This window comes from Rhea americana, unplaced genomic scaffold (assembly GCF_003343005.1).
Source record: "Rhea americana isolate MKP2758 unplaced genomic scaffold, rheAme1 scaffold_30, whole genome shotgun sequence".
NCBI lineage: Eukaryota > Metazoa > Chordata > Aves > Rheiformes > Rheidae > Rhea > Rhea americana.
In genome coordinates, this window is record NW_028186424.1 from 787,311 (window position 1) to 806,376 (window position 19,066).

Sequence of the window (19,066 nt, forward strand, 5' to 3'; positions counted from 1 at the left end):
TTACAGTATAGCCTCTGCCCTAGAGACCGTGGCCAGCTCCTGTCATTTTACAATTAAGAAGCACCTACTTTTACACAAACCGTCTTAAGATGGAGTGTGGAAGACTAGACCAAAGGATATTCTTTGCGTAGTAYTGAAGAAATGCAGACATTCGTGAATCTGTGATCTGAGCTGATAATAGCTCTTACCCAAGAATCTGTAGATCTAAATCTGGTAAAAAGTGATAGAAATGGCTACTCCAGTTTACGCCAGCAACTCCCAGGGTTTGTTTGATTTGCCAAGAACTGATTGCCCTTGTGAAGCCTTTTTTCCCCCCTGCCCTAGCACAGAAGTTAGAGTAGGAGGGAAAGAATATGAGCTCCCCAGGAAGGAAAACTGGTTTCTTGAAGTCAGAGTATAAAGCAAGGCAGAGAATCTGACAAGATTGCCTTTGTGTTATTTATCRTTGCGGTTTATATTACGACTTGATTTCCAGTAATTTCTGTTTACTTTTCACCATTTACACTTTTTTCCTCATGAATTACCCCTCAGATGCAAAACCCRTATCAGACACACTCAAGGGTGCTTCCTCAGTCGTAGCAGGGCCAGACTCTCGTTGTAGGAGTATAAAGATTCATCAGCAATCGTGCTGTGACCAGCTACGCACTTGAGTTGCCAGGAATTGACATAGGTCAGAAAATACCTCATTTTTCTTTTCAGAAGAGGCCTTGGAGCAAGAGAAAGTTATCAGAAACTGAAGAAAGAAACTAGGTTTGAGAGGAGGAAGGAGTGCATCGTGCACAGAAAGACTTGGCCAGGAGASAGAAAAAAATAACAAGGAGGGCTTGGTTCAGAGCCAGACAAAAGCTGAGCAGAGGAACTGTGCTGTGCTCGCAGCGGCCTCGCGACGGAGGGGGGACCCGGCCTTGCCGGCCTTCCGGGGTAGAATCAGGAGGGAAGGATGAGTTACAGCGAGGGTACTGCGCTCTGGAAATGACATCTTTTCTAACTGATCTTTACTTTCTTTTCCTTTATCCTTAGAATTTAATGTTAAAAACTCTGTGCTAGGACTACCTCTGTGCATCCGCGTGTTTGCAAAAGTCATCTATAAACCAGAGATCACCAGCAAAGCAGAAAGTTCAAACTTTAAGGGAGAGCGTGAGGTCAGAGAGTGTTTAACAGATGAGGTCAGTCTGAGGGATTACTACTAGAGCCAGTGCCAGGCAGTTAGATCAAGAAGTCTCCTCTTTAAGGTGGAAGCTGCAGGTGGGTAACTTATTCACTAACATGGGCATTCAGTTTGGAGGGCTTGAAACTTTCAGAGGAGTTGGTAGTAGTATCTTCTCTGGTAGGGAGTATTCAGCAGGGGAGCTTATCTAGACAGTTGAAATGGTAGCCTTGTAAATCTGATGTATCATTAATTTACTTGGATTATTTTCAGTGCCTTGGATGGATGCTTCTCTGCAGCATAATATTGCAGAGCACAGAGAACTTYGTTTCTAAGCCCTTTTCATTTCTGTCTTGATCTCCTGTGAATAGAATGAATTTGAAGTAACAGACTGGAAATCATAAGCATCAATGAATAGTTTGAATTCTACAGATGAAAACTGATATTAAAATTCTTATAATAAATTGTAGGATCTATGTAACATGTTATATGGTAGTGTTATATAATGTTATCTAATGTTATATAGTAGTGAACTATGTATTTTAATATTGATTGTACTTGTAATATGTAATTGCAATTATATATTTTAATATATGAGAAATGGCTGCGAGAGCTGGGCCTCTTCAGCCTGGGGAAGAGAAGCCTGAGGGGGGATCTGATCAATGTGTACAAGTACCTGAAGGGAGGATGTCAGGGGGACAGGGACAAACTCTTTTCAGTTGCCCCATGTGACAAGAGAAGAGGCAATGGGCAGAAATTGAAGCACAGGAAGTTCTGCCTGAATGTGATGGGGAATTTCTTCCCTGTGAGAGTGACGGAGCACTGGAGCAGGTTGCCCAGAGARGTTGTGGAGTCTCCTTCTCTGGAGATCTTCAAGGCCCAYCTGGATGCAACCCTGTCTACCATGCTCTAGTTGATCCGGCTGAGCAGGGAGGTTGGACTAGATGATCTCCAGAGGTCCCTTCCAACCTTACTGATTCTATGATTCTATATCATATATATTAATTATTGTCATACACAAAATATAAGTGTAGTAAGTCATAGAAAATTATCAGGCTAAATATAATGGGTGCTGTATCCTGCATAATCATAGAATGGTGAGGTTGGAAGGGACCTCTGGAGATCATCTAGTCCAACCCTCCACATAGCCTGTACGGGGACTGAACCTGCAACCTTGGCATTAGCAGCACCACACTCTAACCAGCTGAGAAAATTGCAGACCATCCTAGAAAGAGATCTTTTCAGAACTGAATACATAAGAGCTCAGTAATAATGAATTAGATACTTTATTAATCAGCAGGACATAGATGGAAAGTTTAGTATCCGCTACCTATCATGACCTTGGTGATAAATGTGGGCCAAAACAAGCCTGTTTTGGAAACTACTCAGACTGTATCACTGCAGTGCAAGAACAACAGCACAGGGATTTGTTTCCAAACAAAAGAATCCAAAGACTCAAATCCTTGGAGTTTCTGTCCTTACAGGCAGATCTGCTGCACACTCCACGAGCTCACACGCGCGGAAGAGTCTCAGCAAAAGTCCCTGTGGCTTCCGCCAAGGCTAAGGGGACGTGCTTGCTTTTAGCCTAGGCTGGGAGGTGGAGGTGATTGGAGTCTGCGTCTGTTACTTGTAGAAATGAGGAATCACTTTTTAAGAAGCGAGAGTTCGAGAGTTATTTAGGTGCATGGTTATCGATGCCAAAAGGAAGAAATGCATATGAAAGAGGGTCATGGCACTGAGAGCAAAGTTAATGGTTTTATTGCCTATAAGCTGTGGTCCAGGTATTTTAAAAAATTCTTTCTGCTTGTGTTTCAATATATAAATGTTATCCCTTTTTTTCTGTTTGTTAGCTTTGTTATGTGAATGTTTATTGGGCAATAGCTAACATAAAGTATTTGTAATGATTACTACATCTTTTAGCAAAATCTGCTGATCCCACAAGAAGGAACAATTGAGCATTCTCCTAGTGTCTGAAATATAATCTAGAATTTTCCATCTAGCAATAGCTTTGTTTGGAAAGCCATTACCAGCATGCTAAAGAAACAAAGAGCAGAATAAAAGTCTGACTTTAAAAGTAGATGTGTCTTTCTCTTATTATGTGAAGACAGCAAGCAAGATTTGGCTCAAAATGGGTCAGTTTTTACTTGCATGGTCATTATAACTCTGAAGTGATATTTTCCTGAAAATCATCTTAAAAAAAAAAAAAAATCTCATGGCATTCAAAAATTTAATTTCAAAATTCAAATTTGAAAGTTCCTGGCCAATATGACTTAATGATATATATCTACAGGTAATTTTATTGTTCAAATTTGCTGTTCACCAAAGATAGTATCCGTAAAGAATAGGAACACATAAAGCATTATGATTTAAGACATGTTAAGATTATTATGACATGGTCAAGCTCGGAGGGAGACTGAGTCTCTGTATTGCAGACTTGTAAAAGAGTATGTGATTTTATAGTTAAAAACTATGCCCTAGTACATGCATAAAAAAAAATGGAGAGTGTGATACAAACAGTATTAACTTCTGTGTCTCTCAACAGTTGAATATTTTACTGTGCAATCTTAATGTATTCATAACAAAATAAAAAAAGTATGATCACAGTTATGTTCCTTTTTTGTAGTAACCTGACTTTAAAGGAACAAATATTTATTTATTAATAACTGATCCTTAATAATTAATGCTGCACTTACTGATATTTAATTATCACTTTTCAAGCTATTAACATAATAAACTATTATATTTTCTTCTCTTGACTCTTCAAAATATGAGATCTAGCTCTTAAAATGAAGAATACACTTTGTATAAGAAAAAACATTTCTATGAAAGCCCGTCATCAGAACTGCTTTCTCATAGGTCAATATACTTAATTTTTAGCATACCTAAGTGTTGAACTGGATTTATTTGTTCAATATTTGTTTAGTTTTTCTTTAAATATAGATTATGGCAAGTAACTTTTTGCATTAAAAATTGAAATTATATAGGATGTGGATTCTATTACTTGTCAATTTTTTAGCATATTTAGAAAATCATAAATTTGTTCTCTTGTGAAGACATTAAGTAAGAACAGATCCAGGAAGGRAGCTCTCAGCTCACCAGAATCTGTTACTACAGGCAACTTTTCAATAATACTAAGAGCCCTCAACTTACTTGTATTTTATTACCTCAGCCTAATTGGAAGACCATTGCWCAGTGTCAAATGCATCAATTTAGGCTGTAATTTCAGCTTAAACATATTTCTGATCAGTTTGCATGTTTTTCCTTATGTCAATGTTATTTCTTAGTCTAAAAAAAATCTCTATTTAGTGTTCACTTAATATGCAACAATCCAAACCAAGTCTTAGCAGACCTTTGTATGTGATATTAATTCTTCCTTCTCTCTGCTAGAAACACCTTCACTGATTTGATGACTTACTGTCATCCAGTCATCACCTAGTTCACTCACATCTTTTGGTCTTTTCCTAGTTCTTTGTCTCCACTTTACAGCTGAACTTTTAATTACTTATCCTCAAGTATAAACCTTTGCATTTTTTGTACCTACTTTAAAAATATAATTTAATTTAATATTTGCTTTCTGCAGGAAAAGTAAAGTAGTCAACTAACAGGCGTCTATTACTTCCTCAGAGCCACATGAGGGTGGTCATTCCTTTCTAAAAAGCTCTTGCACATCAATTGTTGTTCAGTATGGATCATTTCTTCCAAATCCTTACGTTCATTTTCCAGGGAAAGGGAAAAGGGAATGAGTGGGTTCCCTTGTGTCCTTGTCCTTCTATGCCTTTTGTCCATTGCAGCAAGTGCGCATGCCACTAACACCACCAGCACTGGTTTCAGCAAAGCCCAGGCTTTGCCCAGGAAGCCCAGCACAATTGCCCATGAATTTAAGACAACTGTAGGAATTCCCAGCCTACTAACCATAATAACTTGTGTTCCTATTTTCTCAACCATACCTGAGAATGATATGCAATTATCCATTATATAATAGCTGACAATTAAGAACATTTACGTCTCTAGTAAATGTGTTTCTCTTTATAAATGCCAAGTCTGACTAACCAGTTCCAGTTCCAGTAGGAAGTGAGTACCATGACCGACATGCTTACAAAACTAACCTACTAATTTCTAGTGCATCGCATTTACAGACAAAACAAAGGAAACTATCACCTTCCAATTCGGGTTAGTAAGTAAGTACAAAAAATAGGTCACCTGGACTATATTGGATGAGAAGGACATTTAAAGAATGCGCAAACTCTACAAAAACAGGGAACTGAAATGAAGAGAAAGATAACCATGATTTACTCAGAGATGGAAGCAGTGTGCATAACCCGAAGCTGGAGAACTGAAAGTGTTTGGAAATATAGCAGAATATGTGTTTTGGCATCATCTTCCTCAGTTCTCCTGCTCCTGCTTTGTTGCTAAGGATAAAAACAGACATGTCATGTTACTCTGCATCTTCTGTGACAAGGCGCAGCACCCTGGGAAAAGATCTCTCCCTAGAGCAGAAAACAGCCCTTCATGATATAAGAAAGAGGCACCCCCTTCTGAGGGAAATCGGAGGAAGAGAGCAGTGTATGGCATTGGCACTGCCAAAGGAAGGTAAAGGAGGGGACACAAGAGCCTGAGGAGGAATGCCAAGGAATTTCTGGAAGCTCTGGTTTGTGCAGACACCAAGCCTCCTAGTGAATCGCTGTGTCACTTCCAATGAACCAGGAGAAGTCCATCCCAAYGTATACAATGCAGGGGAGCAGGATTTGAACAGGTCCCAGAAGTGGACTCGAGTCCTTGTTGCTAATTCGGTGATGCATTAGGAGGTTGTGCCATGCTGTTACAGCACCGGGTGACTATCTTCTCAAGGGTTTATCCTGGCCTACGTTTCCCCTTTGAGCAATTMTTTATTTCTTCATCTGAGGATCATATTTCTTCTTTTGCTCATCACTTCTTTGTTTTCTCACACACTGTACTGGAGTGGAGRGGAAGGGAGGGGAAGGAAAAAAGCAAAGGGAAAAAGAGAGTAAAAGGAAAGAAAAGGAAAMGGAATGGAAAAGTACAATGTTAAAACTATGTTAGATGTAGCTAGACTAGAAATAGAAAACTGAAAAAAAAAGATAAAAGGAGCTCAAGAAAAATAACTATCTAATTAAAYAAGCTATATAATCACAACCAGGCAACCAGGAATAGGTTAACTTTAGGGTGGGAATAGATCTTGACTTTCTTTCTGTGAACTGCTCCCTCTCATCAGCTGTGTAGTCAAAATAATCTCTGGTACAAAAACAGTTTTTAATTTTTATCCCACTCCAACTTTCAGGCCATTGTCTAAACCCTTATCACAAGCCATGTTTACAAGCTGTACCGATAACCGGCTTTATCTACAGTGCAGCCAGGGCACAAAATGAAGCAGAAATAAAACATTATTTAAGGTCATAAAACCCATGTGGCATTTATAATTTGGCACAGAGGTCTCAAACAATGTAAAATCTGAGCTGTGAACTATAATTTTCAATTCCCTTCTGCCAAAACTAATCTAACTATTAAATGACAATAGGGAATTATGTTTTTGAGGTTTAGTACATGAACAGATCTCTTTCTCTCTTAGATAAGTAAATGATATACAAAGTAATTTGTAATTTAAGTACCAACCTACTTTTGGCATATATTTTCTGATCTTTCAGCTCCTACATTTTAAAGAGATTTAGACTTATCAAAAAAGCAATTAATTCTAGAATGATTTTGTGAATTGCTTAGCAGTAACTCCTCAAGCAACTGACTTACCCATGGTTATGGAGCTGCTAAAAAACAGTTCTCAAATTTTCACTTGCTCTTGGCAAACTTCAAGAATTAAAGAGAACATGATTAACAGAAAATTAGGAATGCGGTTTGGGCATATAATGTATGACACAGAAGTAAAGAATAAAATATGGTTCAGGAAGTATTTTGGGGAGGAATGAAATTCAGGGAGATACAATAAATGAAGTGTTTCTTGGAAATGCATGAAGTGCCTATTGCAATGAAACCTTGCTTTGTACTCCTCAAAAGTCCAAGAGTCCAATGTCCGATGTAAGATGTTGAATAGCCTGAAAGGTGCTGAGSCCATTAGTGTGTTTTCCTCATGACTTGATTTTATTTCTAAAATCTTCCAGAAAACTTTAGGATTTGTGTAAGTATATTACTCATGCACCTGACCTGGCTAGAGGCTTAGATTGGAGCTACAGTAAACTTGTCAGAATGATAATGTCTTCAAGGGTTTTGTTAATTTGAATGCTTTTATAGTCTTTATACAATGTAAAGGCCCTAACACAAATTGAAGCATGCTAGTTAGAAAGTRCTTTTGCTAGTATAAGTTATTTCTTTAAGGTAATTTGTGTAAAGTATTTTACCAAAAGCTATTTCTATTAAAAATTTTTTATCATGCAATCATAGAATAATTTAAGTTGGAGAGGACCTTTGAATTCATCTAAGGAAGCCCCTTAGACCAGCAATGCAGAGCTAACTTTAATGTTAAGTCAGGTTCCTTGGAAGCCAGTGCTTTTCCAGGTACTTGTTCCTGTGCTTCACTCCTCTCATGTGATTTTTTTTTCTTACATTCAAGAAGAATTTCTCCTTCTGCACCTTGTGACCATCACCTCTGAGAAGAGTTTGGCTCTGTCTTCCCTATGACCCTCCCTTTAGGAAGTGGAAGACAACAATTAAGTTCGTCCCTGAGCCTCCTCTTCTSCAGCCTGAAGAAGCCTGGAGGTGCCTCAGCCTCTGCTTGTACACCATGTGCTCCAACTCTGTGAGCATCTTAATGGGCCCRTGCTGAACTCCTGTCAGTTTGCTGATCTTGTCCCGGGGGACCCAATGCTAGATATGGTTCTCCAGAGGCAGCAGCACAAATGCCAGGTTGTGATCCACTATCATTTCCCTTGGCTTACAGCCCACTGTGCTGTTAGCCTTTATCCTGTAATTGCGTTTAATAACGATTACTTGTTCATAAGGAAATCCTTTAGAATACTAAAGAATTAAACTCTATTACTGAAGATACATCAGAACCATAATTTTTCTTCTAGAATCTAATTTGGAAATTTATCTAATTTATGTGAGTTTAAAGATCTCCCTTCACATTCCACAGTGGCTAAATCCCTACCATAGACTAGTGCTCAAATCTCAGACACAAGCACTTCTAAAAGCATACAGGATTGGATCAATACGTTTCTACAGAATCCATCAAGTGTTTTTTTAATGTTTATTTCTGCCTAATTTTGATCTGATAATTTTCAGAGAACTTCTGAAATACCAAATAAACTGCAACGTTTTCCATTGACTTTGCTTTATATTGAAAATAATTCATGATATATTTTAAATCATTTCCAAGGGCACAGCCTCAAGGAAATTGGTCCACTTGTCCCATCAGTCACTCGGTGTGAAACTTCCTCTCAGGCTGCAGTTCCTGCCCTACCAGGAATACTTGAGCAGRGGGAATGCAGCTGTGCCACTTTGCTTAAGTAGTCAGTTTGTCTAAATTTAGGATGGATTAACAATCCTAGGACAAGTAGTATAAAAGAGAATTGACATTGCTCAAGAGGAAAGACTGAAGATTTGTTGGAAGAGCATATGAGAGAATTTCAGCCTGAACTGAGAATGTAGTAAGTTGAAGACTATATCTAATCAWATAGATGCATATCTTTCCCCATGTTTATGTATTTATACATAAGCTTATAAGCTGAGATGTTGAATTTGGGCACACTGGGCTAACAYGTTAAGAGAAGAGTTGGGAGAAGTAATGATGAGTGGTTATTGTGTGCCCTTTTCAATTGCATATTTCCTGAGGCAGCACGGTGCAGCATGCTGGCATAGGCTATGACCTGTTCAGGCTCAGGTGAGCAGACTCCTGTCATACGGACTGATACTGTCATCTTACATTCACTTATCTGCCTCCATGTTTATCTTTTGTCTTCTATTTCAAGCAAGGCTTTAATTCATTATGTGTGAAATATTTCTAAATATACCTACTACAATTGTGTGTGTTCACATCAGATTCCAGGTCTTCCTTCCCTTTACACCCCCATCTGCACGCATTTTAGCGTCTGTTTTTCAGTGCAAATTCCTCAGTACGTGGTTTCTGTGTTGAAAAAGAAATTTTGCTAAGAAATGGTAAACCAAATGCTTTTTTTTGTAATAGATTTTAAAACGACAATATGTTTCTTATGTTCCCTGTTTTATAACTTGACCTGCTTAGAGCACTTACACAACTTCCAAGAGTAAGCTTTTCTCTTGAATAACCTTCTGGTTGTTACCCTGCTAAATAACTGACACTGGTTGTTTGCATTAGCAATAAGTGCCCCAGAAGTCGCATCCTTCGAGACAGATAATTAACCACAATTTCTTTTACAATAAAACTTAGCATTTACCATATAATCCCAATGGCCTATCTTTATTCCACAAAATAATCATCTCATAATTAATAATGGAGCATATTTATTGCCATGATCTGCTTGCTAGAATTCCTGGTAATGTTACCTCTTGCCTTAACATATTTTTAGTAAGATCAGCAAGGAATGGCAGAGCAGGAAGTTCTTATGTAAGTCTAAACTCTGTTTTAGGTGTAGACAGGCTCTCTCAGAAGTAGATTAAAGCAACAACCAATACCAATACTAAAAAAAAAGTGCAAAATGTCTGTTAAAATAATATTGCACTATGATTTATGACTGATGCTTTTTTATTAATTTCAAATACGTGTTTTTACATTGTTCATGTAGCTCTTAATATAAGAAAGACATTGAAATAATTTAAAAGGCAAGGTCATCAATTATTTAATATATGAATATTATACACCAAGGCTGAGTTTGGGTTTTTATTTATCTTATACACTTTCTCATTCTGCCTATGAATGTTTTGTGATTCTATATGTACAATTTTCTTTTTGGTATGTGCTCACATAAAGCCTTGTATAAATTAATCTATGTAATTTATAATCCACAAAACTATACTCCTTGCTCTGTGCTCTAAGATTAAAAATGGCTTCTTCTCATTCAGCTTAAAATTCAGATAGATTTAGAAATAAGATTCCCTATGAAAACAAGACTATAGGGCAGGGCTACATATATTCTACTGTGACTACTGAAGTCCACAAAATTTCTTTCATTATTTCCATAGGTAAAACAATAGGGTTTTAGTGCCTGGATTAAACTCTCAGGTGCTTCCACAGAGAAGCCATTCTGGTATTGGCAACATCACTGAATATTAGCACCCCATCTCTTGGGATCAGAGATTAGTCAGTGGGTTGAACACTTGTACATTAGCTCTGGTCCTTCCAGGCTGACCAGTTTAACTTGACCAATATGTGAGCTTAACRCTCTCTGATGCTTTTCCTGCTAGCTCAGGATTTTCAGTGTATTGTTTTGTGTTGTCTTAAAGTATCTGAACTCATAAGAAAATTCTTCTTGAGACTTACTGTAGTGCAGTCTGTGCATAGGCTTGTTATTTTTTCCTGTTTGCAGTTCTGCACTGAATGTAGGAGTATAGTGCTGAGATTCCCATGCTAGCTCCATGAGCAGGTGTAACCCCGTGGGACAGGGTGAAAGATGCGGTCTCTACATCTTGCTTTGTGCTATGCCCTTCCTCTCAGTGCAGCTCTTTAGCTTTGCTTTGCCGTGCTGATGTGACTAGGACTGCCTCTTGTGTCTGAGCCAGCCTGGAGATCTCCGCACTCTAATCTCCTGCAAATCCAGCTCCAGCCTAGAATGATGATCAAACTGTGACCATAGATTAACAGGATTAAATGAGGTTTTATTTGGCATATTARGCTTATTTCAATACAGGATTTAAGCGGAGTTGGAACATTCAAATTTGATCTTATAAAAGCCTGGCTAATGTTGTTTTTCAGCTCAGTTGTCTAAACCTGACATTCCTGAGCTCAGGAGGTATCCTTCTCCTGTTACTTTTGCACTAGCCCAAGTGCTCAGTTTGGACTAAGGTGTGAGAAATGGTCACAATCAGGAATCTCCTCTGAGCATGTTGAGAGGCTCTTCCAAGAAGATATGCCTACTGTATGCCTGATGCAGCAAATACGGGCAGACTTGCCAAAAGGTGGCAGATGTGTCCATGTAGCTGGAGAAGCAGCTGGCCATAACGTGTAGATAGGCTAAATGCCCTCTCCACTCAAATTGCCTTCATAGGTGTTCCCACCTGTTGGTGTTCCCCAAGCACAGACATGCAGTGGGATAGCTCCTCTCTCCCCTAAGGAGGATGGGGCCAGACTCTTCAGTGGTGCCTAGTGGCAGGACAAGAGGACACAAGCTGAAACACAGGAAGTTCTGTCTGAATATAAAGAAAAAATGTTTTGCTATGGGGGTGACTGAGCACTGGAAGAGGTTATCCAGAGACCTTGTGGAGTCTACATCCTTGGAGCTATTCACAAGCTGTCTGGACAGGGTCCTAGGCAACCTGCTGTAGGTGGTCCTGCTTGAACAGGGAAATTTGACTAGGTGATCTCTAAAGGTCCCTTCCAACCTCAACCATTCTGTGATGTTAGTCTGTTCCCACAAAGAGAGATTACTTGGCACTGCCCTTGCAGCAGTACTCTGAGCTGCAGATCTCTAAAGTAGTAAGAATGAGGTGATTTTGAAAAACAAAGTGTCACACTCTGTGGCACATGTTATATGGTATATACCTCTTCCTGAAATTATGTTCATAGTTCTGAGACATTAATGCTTCAGCAAACTATTCATCAGAGCCATAGTCTGGAAAACTTGCAAACTGTTCAATGCTTGCTGAAAAATCTCATACGTGTTTTAGAATAATTGTGTAGTGCAGTCGTCAGGAATTTCCAGCAGTATGAGAGGTGAATATGTCACTTAATTAACTTGCAATTATCCTCTTCTCCTTTTTTTTTCCTTGTATTCACTTATTTTCTCCATTCAAAATGGCTTGAACTCCCTACCAAGAAATTGTATTTATCTACAGGATAGCAAAGCAGAATGCTGGTTCTGGAGCCGCTAGTCACTACTGTGTAAATATTTAATATCAGTGATAATGGTTCTTTGGGAAAAGGGTGTATCACCCATAAGTGTTACTGGCACTGCTATTGCTATTACAATCTCCTGGATCTAAGCCAGAAGATCTTGCAGATGTCGGAGGAAGCACACTTAGACCCTTAAGTGAAGCACTAATGTATATACAGCAGTGAGTTCTCCATCAGTGGCTATTCAAGCAGTCTGCGGTCATTTTGGCTGCATAGCTCCGAGCCGATGGAAGTTGTTAATCTGTGCAACAGCGGTGAGTCCAAAGTTGAGCTGCAGTTAAGTTCAAACAGGGAGACATAGTGATCTGAGAAGAATTCTGAAAGCTGAAAAACAAAGAACCAATCAGATTCTGTAATTATCCTCAAATTTGATTGATAGCATCCATACTACTGAAGCTGTAAAAATAAAGAAAAAGCCCTTCTAAGAAAAACTGTGAATACTGAGCTCAGAATTGAAAGGGAATACTTTCCCAGAACTCTCTAAGATAAAATACAAAAATATAGAACTGGATCTTTCAATGAACACCAATTGTATATCAATAGGAAATTGGCATTTYCCAGTTGTCCTAAGCCCTCTTGTCTCTAAGATAGGTGCTGGTTTCTTTTGCTGCAGCGAAACAGCTCTGTTGACAGAAAAGTTCATGAAACAAAGCAAACCCTGAATAAACACATGCTTCGTCTACAGAATTACCACACAGATCTTTGTTATTTTGTCTTCACTCTAATACACTAAATCTGCCCAATATTAAGCCAACAGACTGACTTAGATGTCCTTTCCTCTCTTCATTCCTGAGCTCACTCTGTTTCTTCGGTGCCACTCAGGTTATTCCTCTTGTTCAGAAAAGCAAGGCTAAGCATCTCTTGCCCAAAGGAGGGRAGTGAATGTGTTGGGCAGAGAAAGGCTTCTCTTGGCGAAGTGCGAGGTATGTTTCATGACGTGTCTGACTTCTGCACTCCGGAGGGACAGAGCGAGACCTTGCTCAGCAATTTCCAGCCAATTGGGACGGCAGGCACGCCTCCCCCACCTCCATCCGCGAGGCGCTGATTGAAATCTCACCTGCAAATATAGGGGTTGGCAGGGTTTATAGTGCTCTCCTGAGTCCTTTCTGCCTGCTGGGAGGAAAGGAAGAGGCTCTCAAGGACCTTCTCCTTGCTTCTCCTGTGTGCCAGCCCAGCAGAGGATGCGCAGCAATCACTGATTCACAAAAGGTTTGGGTTTTTTTTGTTTGTTTGTTTTTAGGGAAATCTTGTGATTCTGAGAAAACCCTGAACATGTAATCCCACAGCTTTTTCTTTCCTTAGGCATGTTCTGTGACCAGTGTGTTCCTCAGAGGCAATAAATTCTCTAATGATTTCTTTAATCAGTGTAAATATAGATTAATCATGTGCTAACTTGGCAAGTGACTCTACTGCAAATTTCTTCTGGCTTCCAGCACAGCAGAATGCTCCTTATGAGCAAAAATGTCATGGAGAGTTTCAAYTTCTTAGCAAAAATTTGGACTGGGGATAAACTTGGGGTTTTCTGTAAGTAATCTAGGCAATACTCAATGAAATAATCTTAGTGTACCAAGATCTGAGGAAAAAGGGGGGTGGATAAGTGATTTATTAGAGTATGCAGTAATGTGTGTAGAAACTTCAAGCAGACAGATGGGGAATCTTATATAGTTACATGTTAGCTTTTAAGAGGGATATTCAAATATTTGTGTAGGTTAAAGGAAATCTCTCCACTTGGTCATATACCTAATATATGTACATGACCTAGTTTAGGTCTTAAAACATTTTAAATACTCTAAAGGATGTTTTATTATGTGGAAGACAGGAGAGCACARTAGGGAAATCTTTGCATCATATACTTTTAATAAATTAAATTAAGATATTCCTTACTCAATCAAGGAGCCTAGTTCTGTATTATATGATAGGGAAAAGACTTTGTAGATTTAAGCTGTTCTCCAGAAAATCACTGAAAAGTACAGCTCTATTTCAAATTGAAGGCTTAAGTTGAGGTTCTGATCTTATATCTCATTTTGTACATTATCTTTTGAGTTCTAAGATAGAAGAAAGACAAAACAAATTGCAGAAAGTACCTCTTTGCTTAGGCACACAGTGTGAAAAGCAAGAAAAAAGTTACAAACTGTATGAACTGTGTCAAGCAGATTAGAAAAACCCATTTATTTTTAACAATCTGTAGTGTTAATTGACTTGGAGTAAATTTTCACTTAAAGTTTTCTAAAAGGAGCAATATCACAAGGCTTAGAAAAAAGGCAAAACAAACAAACAAAAAAACCTCTTCCCTCTGCAAGGGCTTTTTGGGTATCTGTCTTCAGAAGCAGGGGGCAGCAACTGCCAAAACCAGAGGCAGAGGCAGTAGGCTTGCTTTCCAGCTCACTTTGAACTTTGCTTCTGTGTGTTTGGTCAGAAGTAGTCTCACCTGTCTCCAGTGTTTTGAAGTGCTACATAAAAGCTGAATCCACAAACTTCTTTATTTGGGAATAGCTAAAAGACCCACGTACACTCAGTTAAAATGTGCAAAGTYCTCAGGTTCCAAAGATGGGAGTCAGGATGGCAGAGAACTGCATTCCAGCAGTAAGTACTCTTGTATTGGAAGATGACCATGGTGAAGATATTTTACTGCAATACAAGAGGGTGACTGAAATACCTATAATGTCCGAATCTTTCCATTGATCTCCAGTATCTGAAATGGTTAGTTTGCCTTACTCAGTACCAGTGGGAAGGAACAGGAGAGCCAGATGTTCCTAGCTTCTGTGTGTAGCCCTGCTTTCTCCTCAGCCCACCAGAGCTGAGCATCTCCCAGTCTTCTAGACCAGATGGTATTAGTTCTCTCCTTCTGAGCCCCTGCTTAGTCTTGCCAGCTTCACATTCCTTGCTCATCCCTCCTTTTCCTCTCCACCCTGCAGTACAGCTTTGGTCCTAAGCCTGTGGATAAGACTTCCTCCTTGTTGCCTGCTTTAGTGGTGAAGGGGCAAGGTGTGAAGAGGAGGAAGTGGACTGTAAATAAGAAATCAAAAGACAGAAAATTTTGTTTTTGAACAAAACACAGATTACCAGAATTGAAAAATGGTCTCACAAGTAGCACTGTGCTGAAGCATGAGGTGGTCTCCCATAGACAAAACCTAACCACCCACTTATTTCTCTGTACCTGAGAGGTATAGTAATGTGGTATAATATCATGGTATAGTAACAAAACATCAYATTTTAGTTTTTAAAAATGCATCTCAAATCACTGAAATTAATATTCATTCTTTYGGAATGAAAACACTGGCATATGAGAAATAGGAATGTACTCCTTRCACACTCCGGTGCTAGGCTATAGTCTAAGCTCCTTGCAAAGACTCTCTCTCTATTGCTGACTTGAAAGCCAAACATCTGACGAAACTGGCACAYGAGTGAGAAAGAGGCAAGCAGACAAAGTATTGGAGCAAAGGAGTTTATTTTGCATCTCCCTGCATTCACTGAAGTAGAAGAACTCTGTCAAGGGCCACAGCCTTTCCTCATGGCTCTGCATTAGCAGCCARAAGTTGTTCCTCATTCCTAACGCTACTGTTACACCGGACATGATGATGCAGCTTTTCACTGATCTGAGACTTTTACTGTGAAGAAAATTTATGATCAAACAATATAATGGATAGAACGAGAAGTACTAGAGACCTGTTTAACTAGGGAGTTGTCAAAACAGTTTGCTACAATTACAGAAAGATCTTCAATTGTGTCATGGAGTTTGGGGAAGAAATGTAGCATAATCCTTTACTACCACTTCTTAGTCTACCAATACCCAAGGTAGAGGGTTTTCTATAGTGATGCAACAACTACACATTGTTGAAGTATAGATGGAAGAATAAATAGGGAATATTGGAAAATACTTGTATTTCCAGTTAAGAAAAACTTCCGATTTTATAACAGGAAGCTATTGCAATACTAATATTTTGGATTTCAAGCTTTTTTTAAAAGGATCAACATGACTTACYGGAGTGCTTGAGCAAGTGAAGCTGATGGTTTGAGATGATAACAGTGTTCTGTGTATTGCCAGAACACTTTGAATGGGCTAATATCCATCCTGACACTTAAGCAAAGGATTTGGAGTTTCTGTATCCTCTTAGGGAAAATGAATGGYTCCATTTTATGCAAAACCCCTAACAGTAGCCTTGAAGGAGAGGGACTACGGTTAAAAAATGTTTTGTCTTCTAAGCTGTTAGCATTTCAAGGCAATGCACAGAAGAAAGAACATGTGCTGTAGAGAGGAGGACAGCTTAGTCACAGCCAGATGCATCCCTCTTTCAGTTTTGGGAAAGAAAGAAGTTAAGCAGTGTGTGACTAAAGGTTCCGAGGTCTGTTCTCAATGTCTGCAGCTGTTTGAAGTTGTCACTTTATCCCTTTCGGTACTTGTATCTGCACAGTCCTTATTCACCTTCCTAGTCTCATAGCATTTCCTTTGCAACATGGTCAGAAGAACAAATTTTATTGGTAGTTGAGATAATTTCTGATTAGAGATGAGAGTGAATTAGGGCAGTTTGGTTGTTCAATGTCCAGTTGCAGTCTGCTTCCTCTCCAAATTGCCTTTCACATACAACCCATTGCAACAAAGAAGTGCAGTGAAGTGCAGTTTTGAGGAATAACATTGTATATAATCTGCTGTCTTGAAAATCTGAGGTCAATCAGAGAAACTTGCATAACACAGACAAGTCTTGATTTGGCCAGAGAGGGCTGTGGCTTCTGTGGAACTATGTGTACAGGCATGAGTCAGAGCAAGGATGCACATGGAAACGTAMTGCAGTCAAACCTCATATTTAAGAGGTTATCGTCTGCTTGGCATTTCCTATCCCACTAAGGACACTAGGCTCTACTAAATCAACATAGGTCAGAAACGAGGTCACCTAATGAGATCTGACTGCCACAGGGTCTGATGTGTTAAACAACATTAGTAGGTGCTRCTGTGGATTTCAGGGATGAGATGTGAGCATAAAGTAGTGTCCCTAGAAGGAGATGAAGAACAGCACATATTATATTCATTCCAACTAGAATGAGAAATTACTTAYATATAGAAAAAGGAGTTGAAGAGTTAAAGCTAGAGTTTTAAGCAAAACTCAGTCTGAGATAATTGTAGACAGCAGGATGCTGTAGTAATGGTTTGTACCTAGAGGGAAGCAAATATTAATCAAAATGATTGAATGACAAAACAGGTTACAAGGATTCGGGGGACTTTAAGGTGTAGATAGTTAAACTAAAAACCAGAACTGAGCCTTAGATAGCATCATGTCCCAGTCTTCCAGAGATCTGAGGAAAGACAAGACAAAGACAGTCGTATGAAGAACCTCAGGAACGGATTCTGTGCCTTCGGATCTGGGGTTGGTGGGGGTGGAATTGGAAAACCATAGTAAACAGGAAAAACCGCTGCAGGAGACTGAATGGAAGAAATCAGTAAAACCTTACAAACTTCTGTTTTAAAGGAAAGGTAAGGTTCACTTYAGATTTGCAGAATATTGCATTTTTGCTATATGCAATACGCATATTTATGCTACCTCATTGCCCTGAGAATTGTTAAGGACATCTTGGGCTGGGGAAATCTTCAAATAGCATATCAAACTAGAGYGGACACCAGTGCTGAACTGTTTTAAGAACTTACATATATGCAGGGTACTCAGTGAAAATAACATATATGCATATATAAACACATAAGCAGTTATGATGGCAGGTACTGTGGTGAGAGAGAAGCTATAGCAGCACAGTGTAGCATCAATTTGCCTTCTTTGAGACTGTGCTTTATTAAAAGCTTTTCCACCCTGCTCTGGCACATTTGATAGCTGTTTCTTAGGGACTGGCTAGAAGCTGCACGGCTTTCTTGCAACAGCAATTACGCAAGCTAGTTTTTAACCATTTCTGCTTCCCYGGGTTACACTTCTGCAGTCCAGTAAGACAATCGGGCTAGTGGCCAGATGCTATTAACTGTCTGAGAATTGGTCCGTTAGAGATGAAGGGGGAAATAATAAACAGTGTATACTAATTAATGAAATACTGCCGTAAGTTTTCAGTTTAAACAAATTCATGGAGTCTCCCTCTTCTGTGATTGCTCTTCTGTCTACATTTCTTAGGTTATTCTTGATTATGAAATCAGAAAAACTGACTGYAGTGGCATTACTATCCTTGCTTGCAGTTTATTAGTCTATTCTGGTGCAGCTGATAAAAGAGTATTCGGTTCAATATAAATATCATGCCATTTGTTGGTAATCAGTAATGTAAACTATGGGGTGGATACTTGCTCTTGGTTTTTCTTCAGAATCAATTTTGAATTTGGCCACTGTCTGCTGCTTAGTCAGAGGTTGAAATGGTGTGCAGATTTTCAGAGACAAGGCTTACATGTCGTCTTCATCTCACCAGTTGATATGTAATAAGTTATGGAAGATCAATGAGCGCTTTTAGACTTAACCATCTACCGAACAGACCTCTTATTGCTGTATATCAGCCCTTCTGGTTTCATGTTTATAACTTGCTTTAGGAGAGGGGGCTAGAAGAAGAGAAAACATGCATAAGACCAGAGAAGCAGTTGACTATATGGATTACTAAAAGAATCTTAGAAAATCCTCTAAGACATGTTTATTTCTGCTGCTACAGATACTATTTTTAGACYAGATCTGTTCTCMCTCAWGGCATATCCACTCTATTTTATAAAATCATAGAATCATAGAATTAGTAAGGTTCGAAGGGACCTCTGGAKATCATCTAGTAAAATAAATGTAAGGAAAACTTTAATGAGTGTGCCAATGGGCCTCCTCCGTGCCCCTATGGAGTGAGATTTGAGGGGAAAGAGGCTGCAGCAGGCTCAGTAGAAGGGAGCACGAACCTCACAGGACAGACACTGAYATGCTTAAGGCACTAATGGTCTGTACTCTTCTGTCACAAAAAATAGRGTAATA

At 39.1% G+C, this 19,066-nt stretch overlaps 1 protein-coding gene across 1 annotated transcript in view; it reads left to right on the forward strand.

The window, feature by feature from the left end:
- Positions 1-229: 229 nt before the first annotated feature.
- SLC2A9 (solute carrier family 2 member 9) overlaps positions 230-19,066 on the forward strand; it is a 133,953-nt gene continuing 115,116 nt past the window's right edge. The window contains exons 1-2 of the mRNA XM_085309681.1: positions 230-263; positions 1,021-1,166. Coding sequence (XP_085165807.1) covers positions 230-263; positions 1,021-1,166 — 180 coding nt within the window. The remainder of the gene's footprint in view (positions 264-1,020; positions 1,167-19,066) is intronic.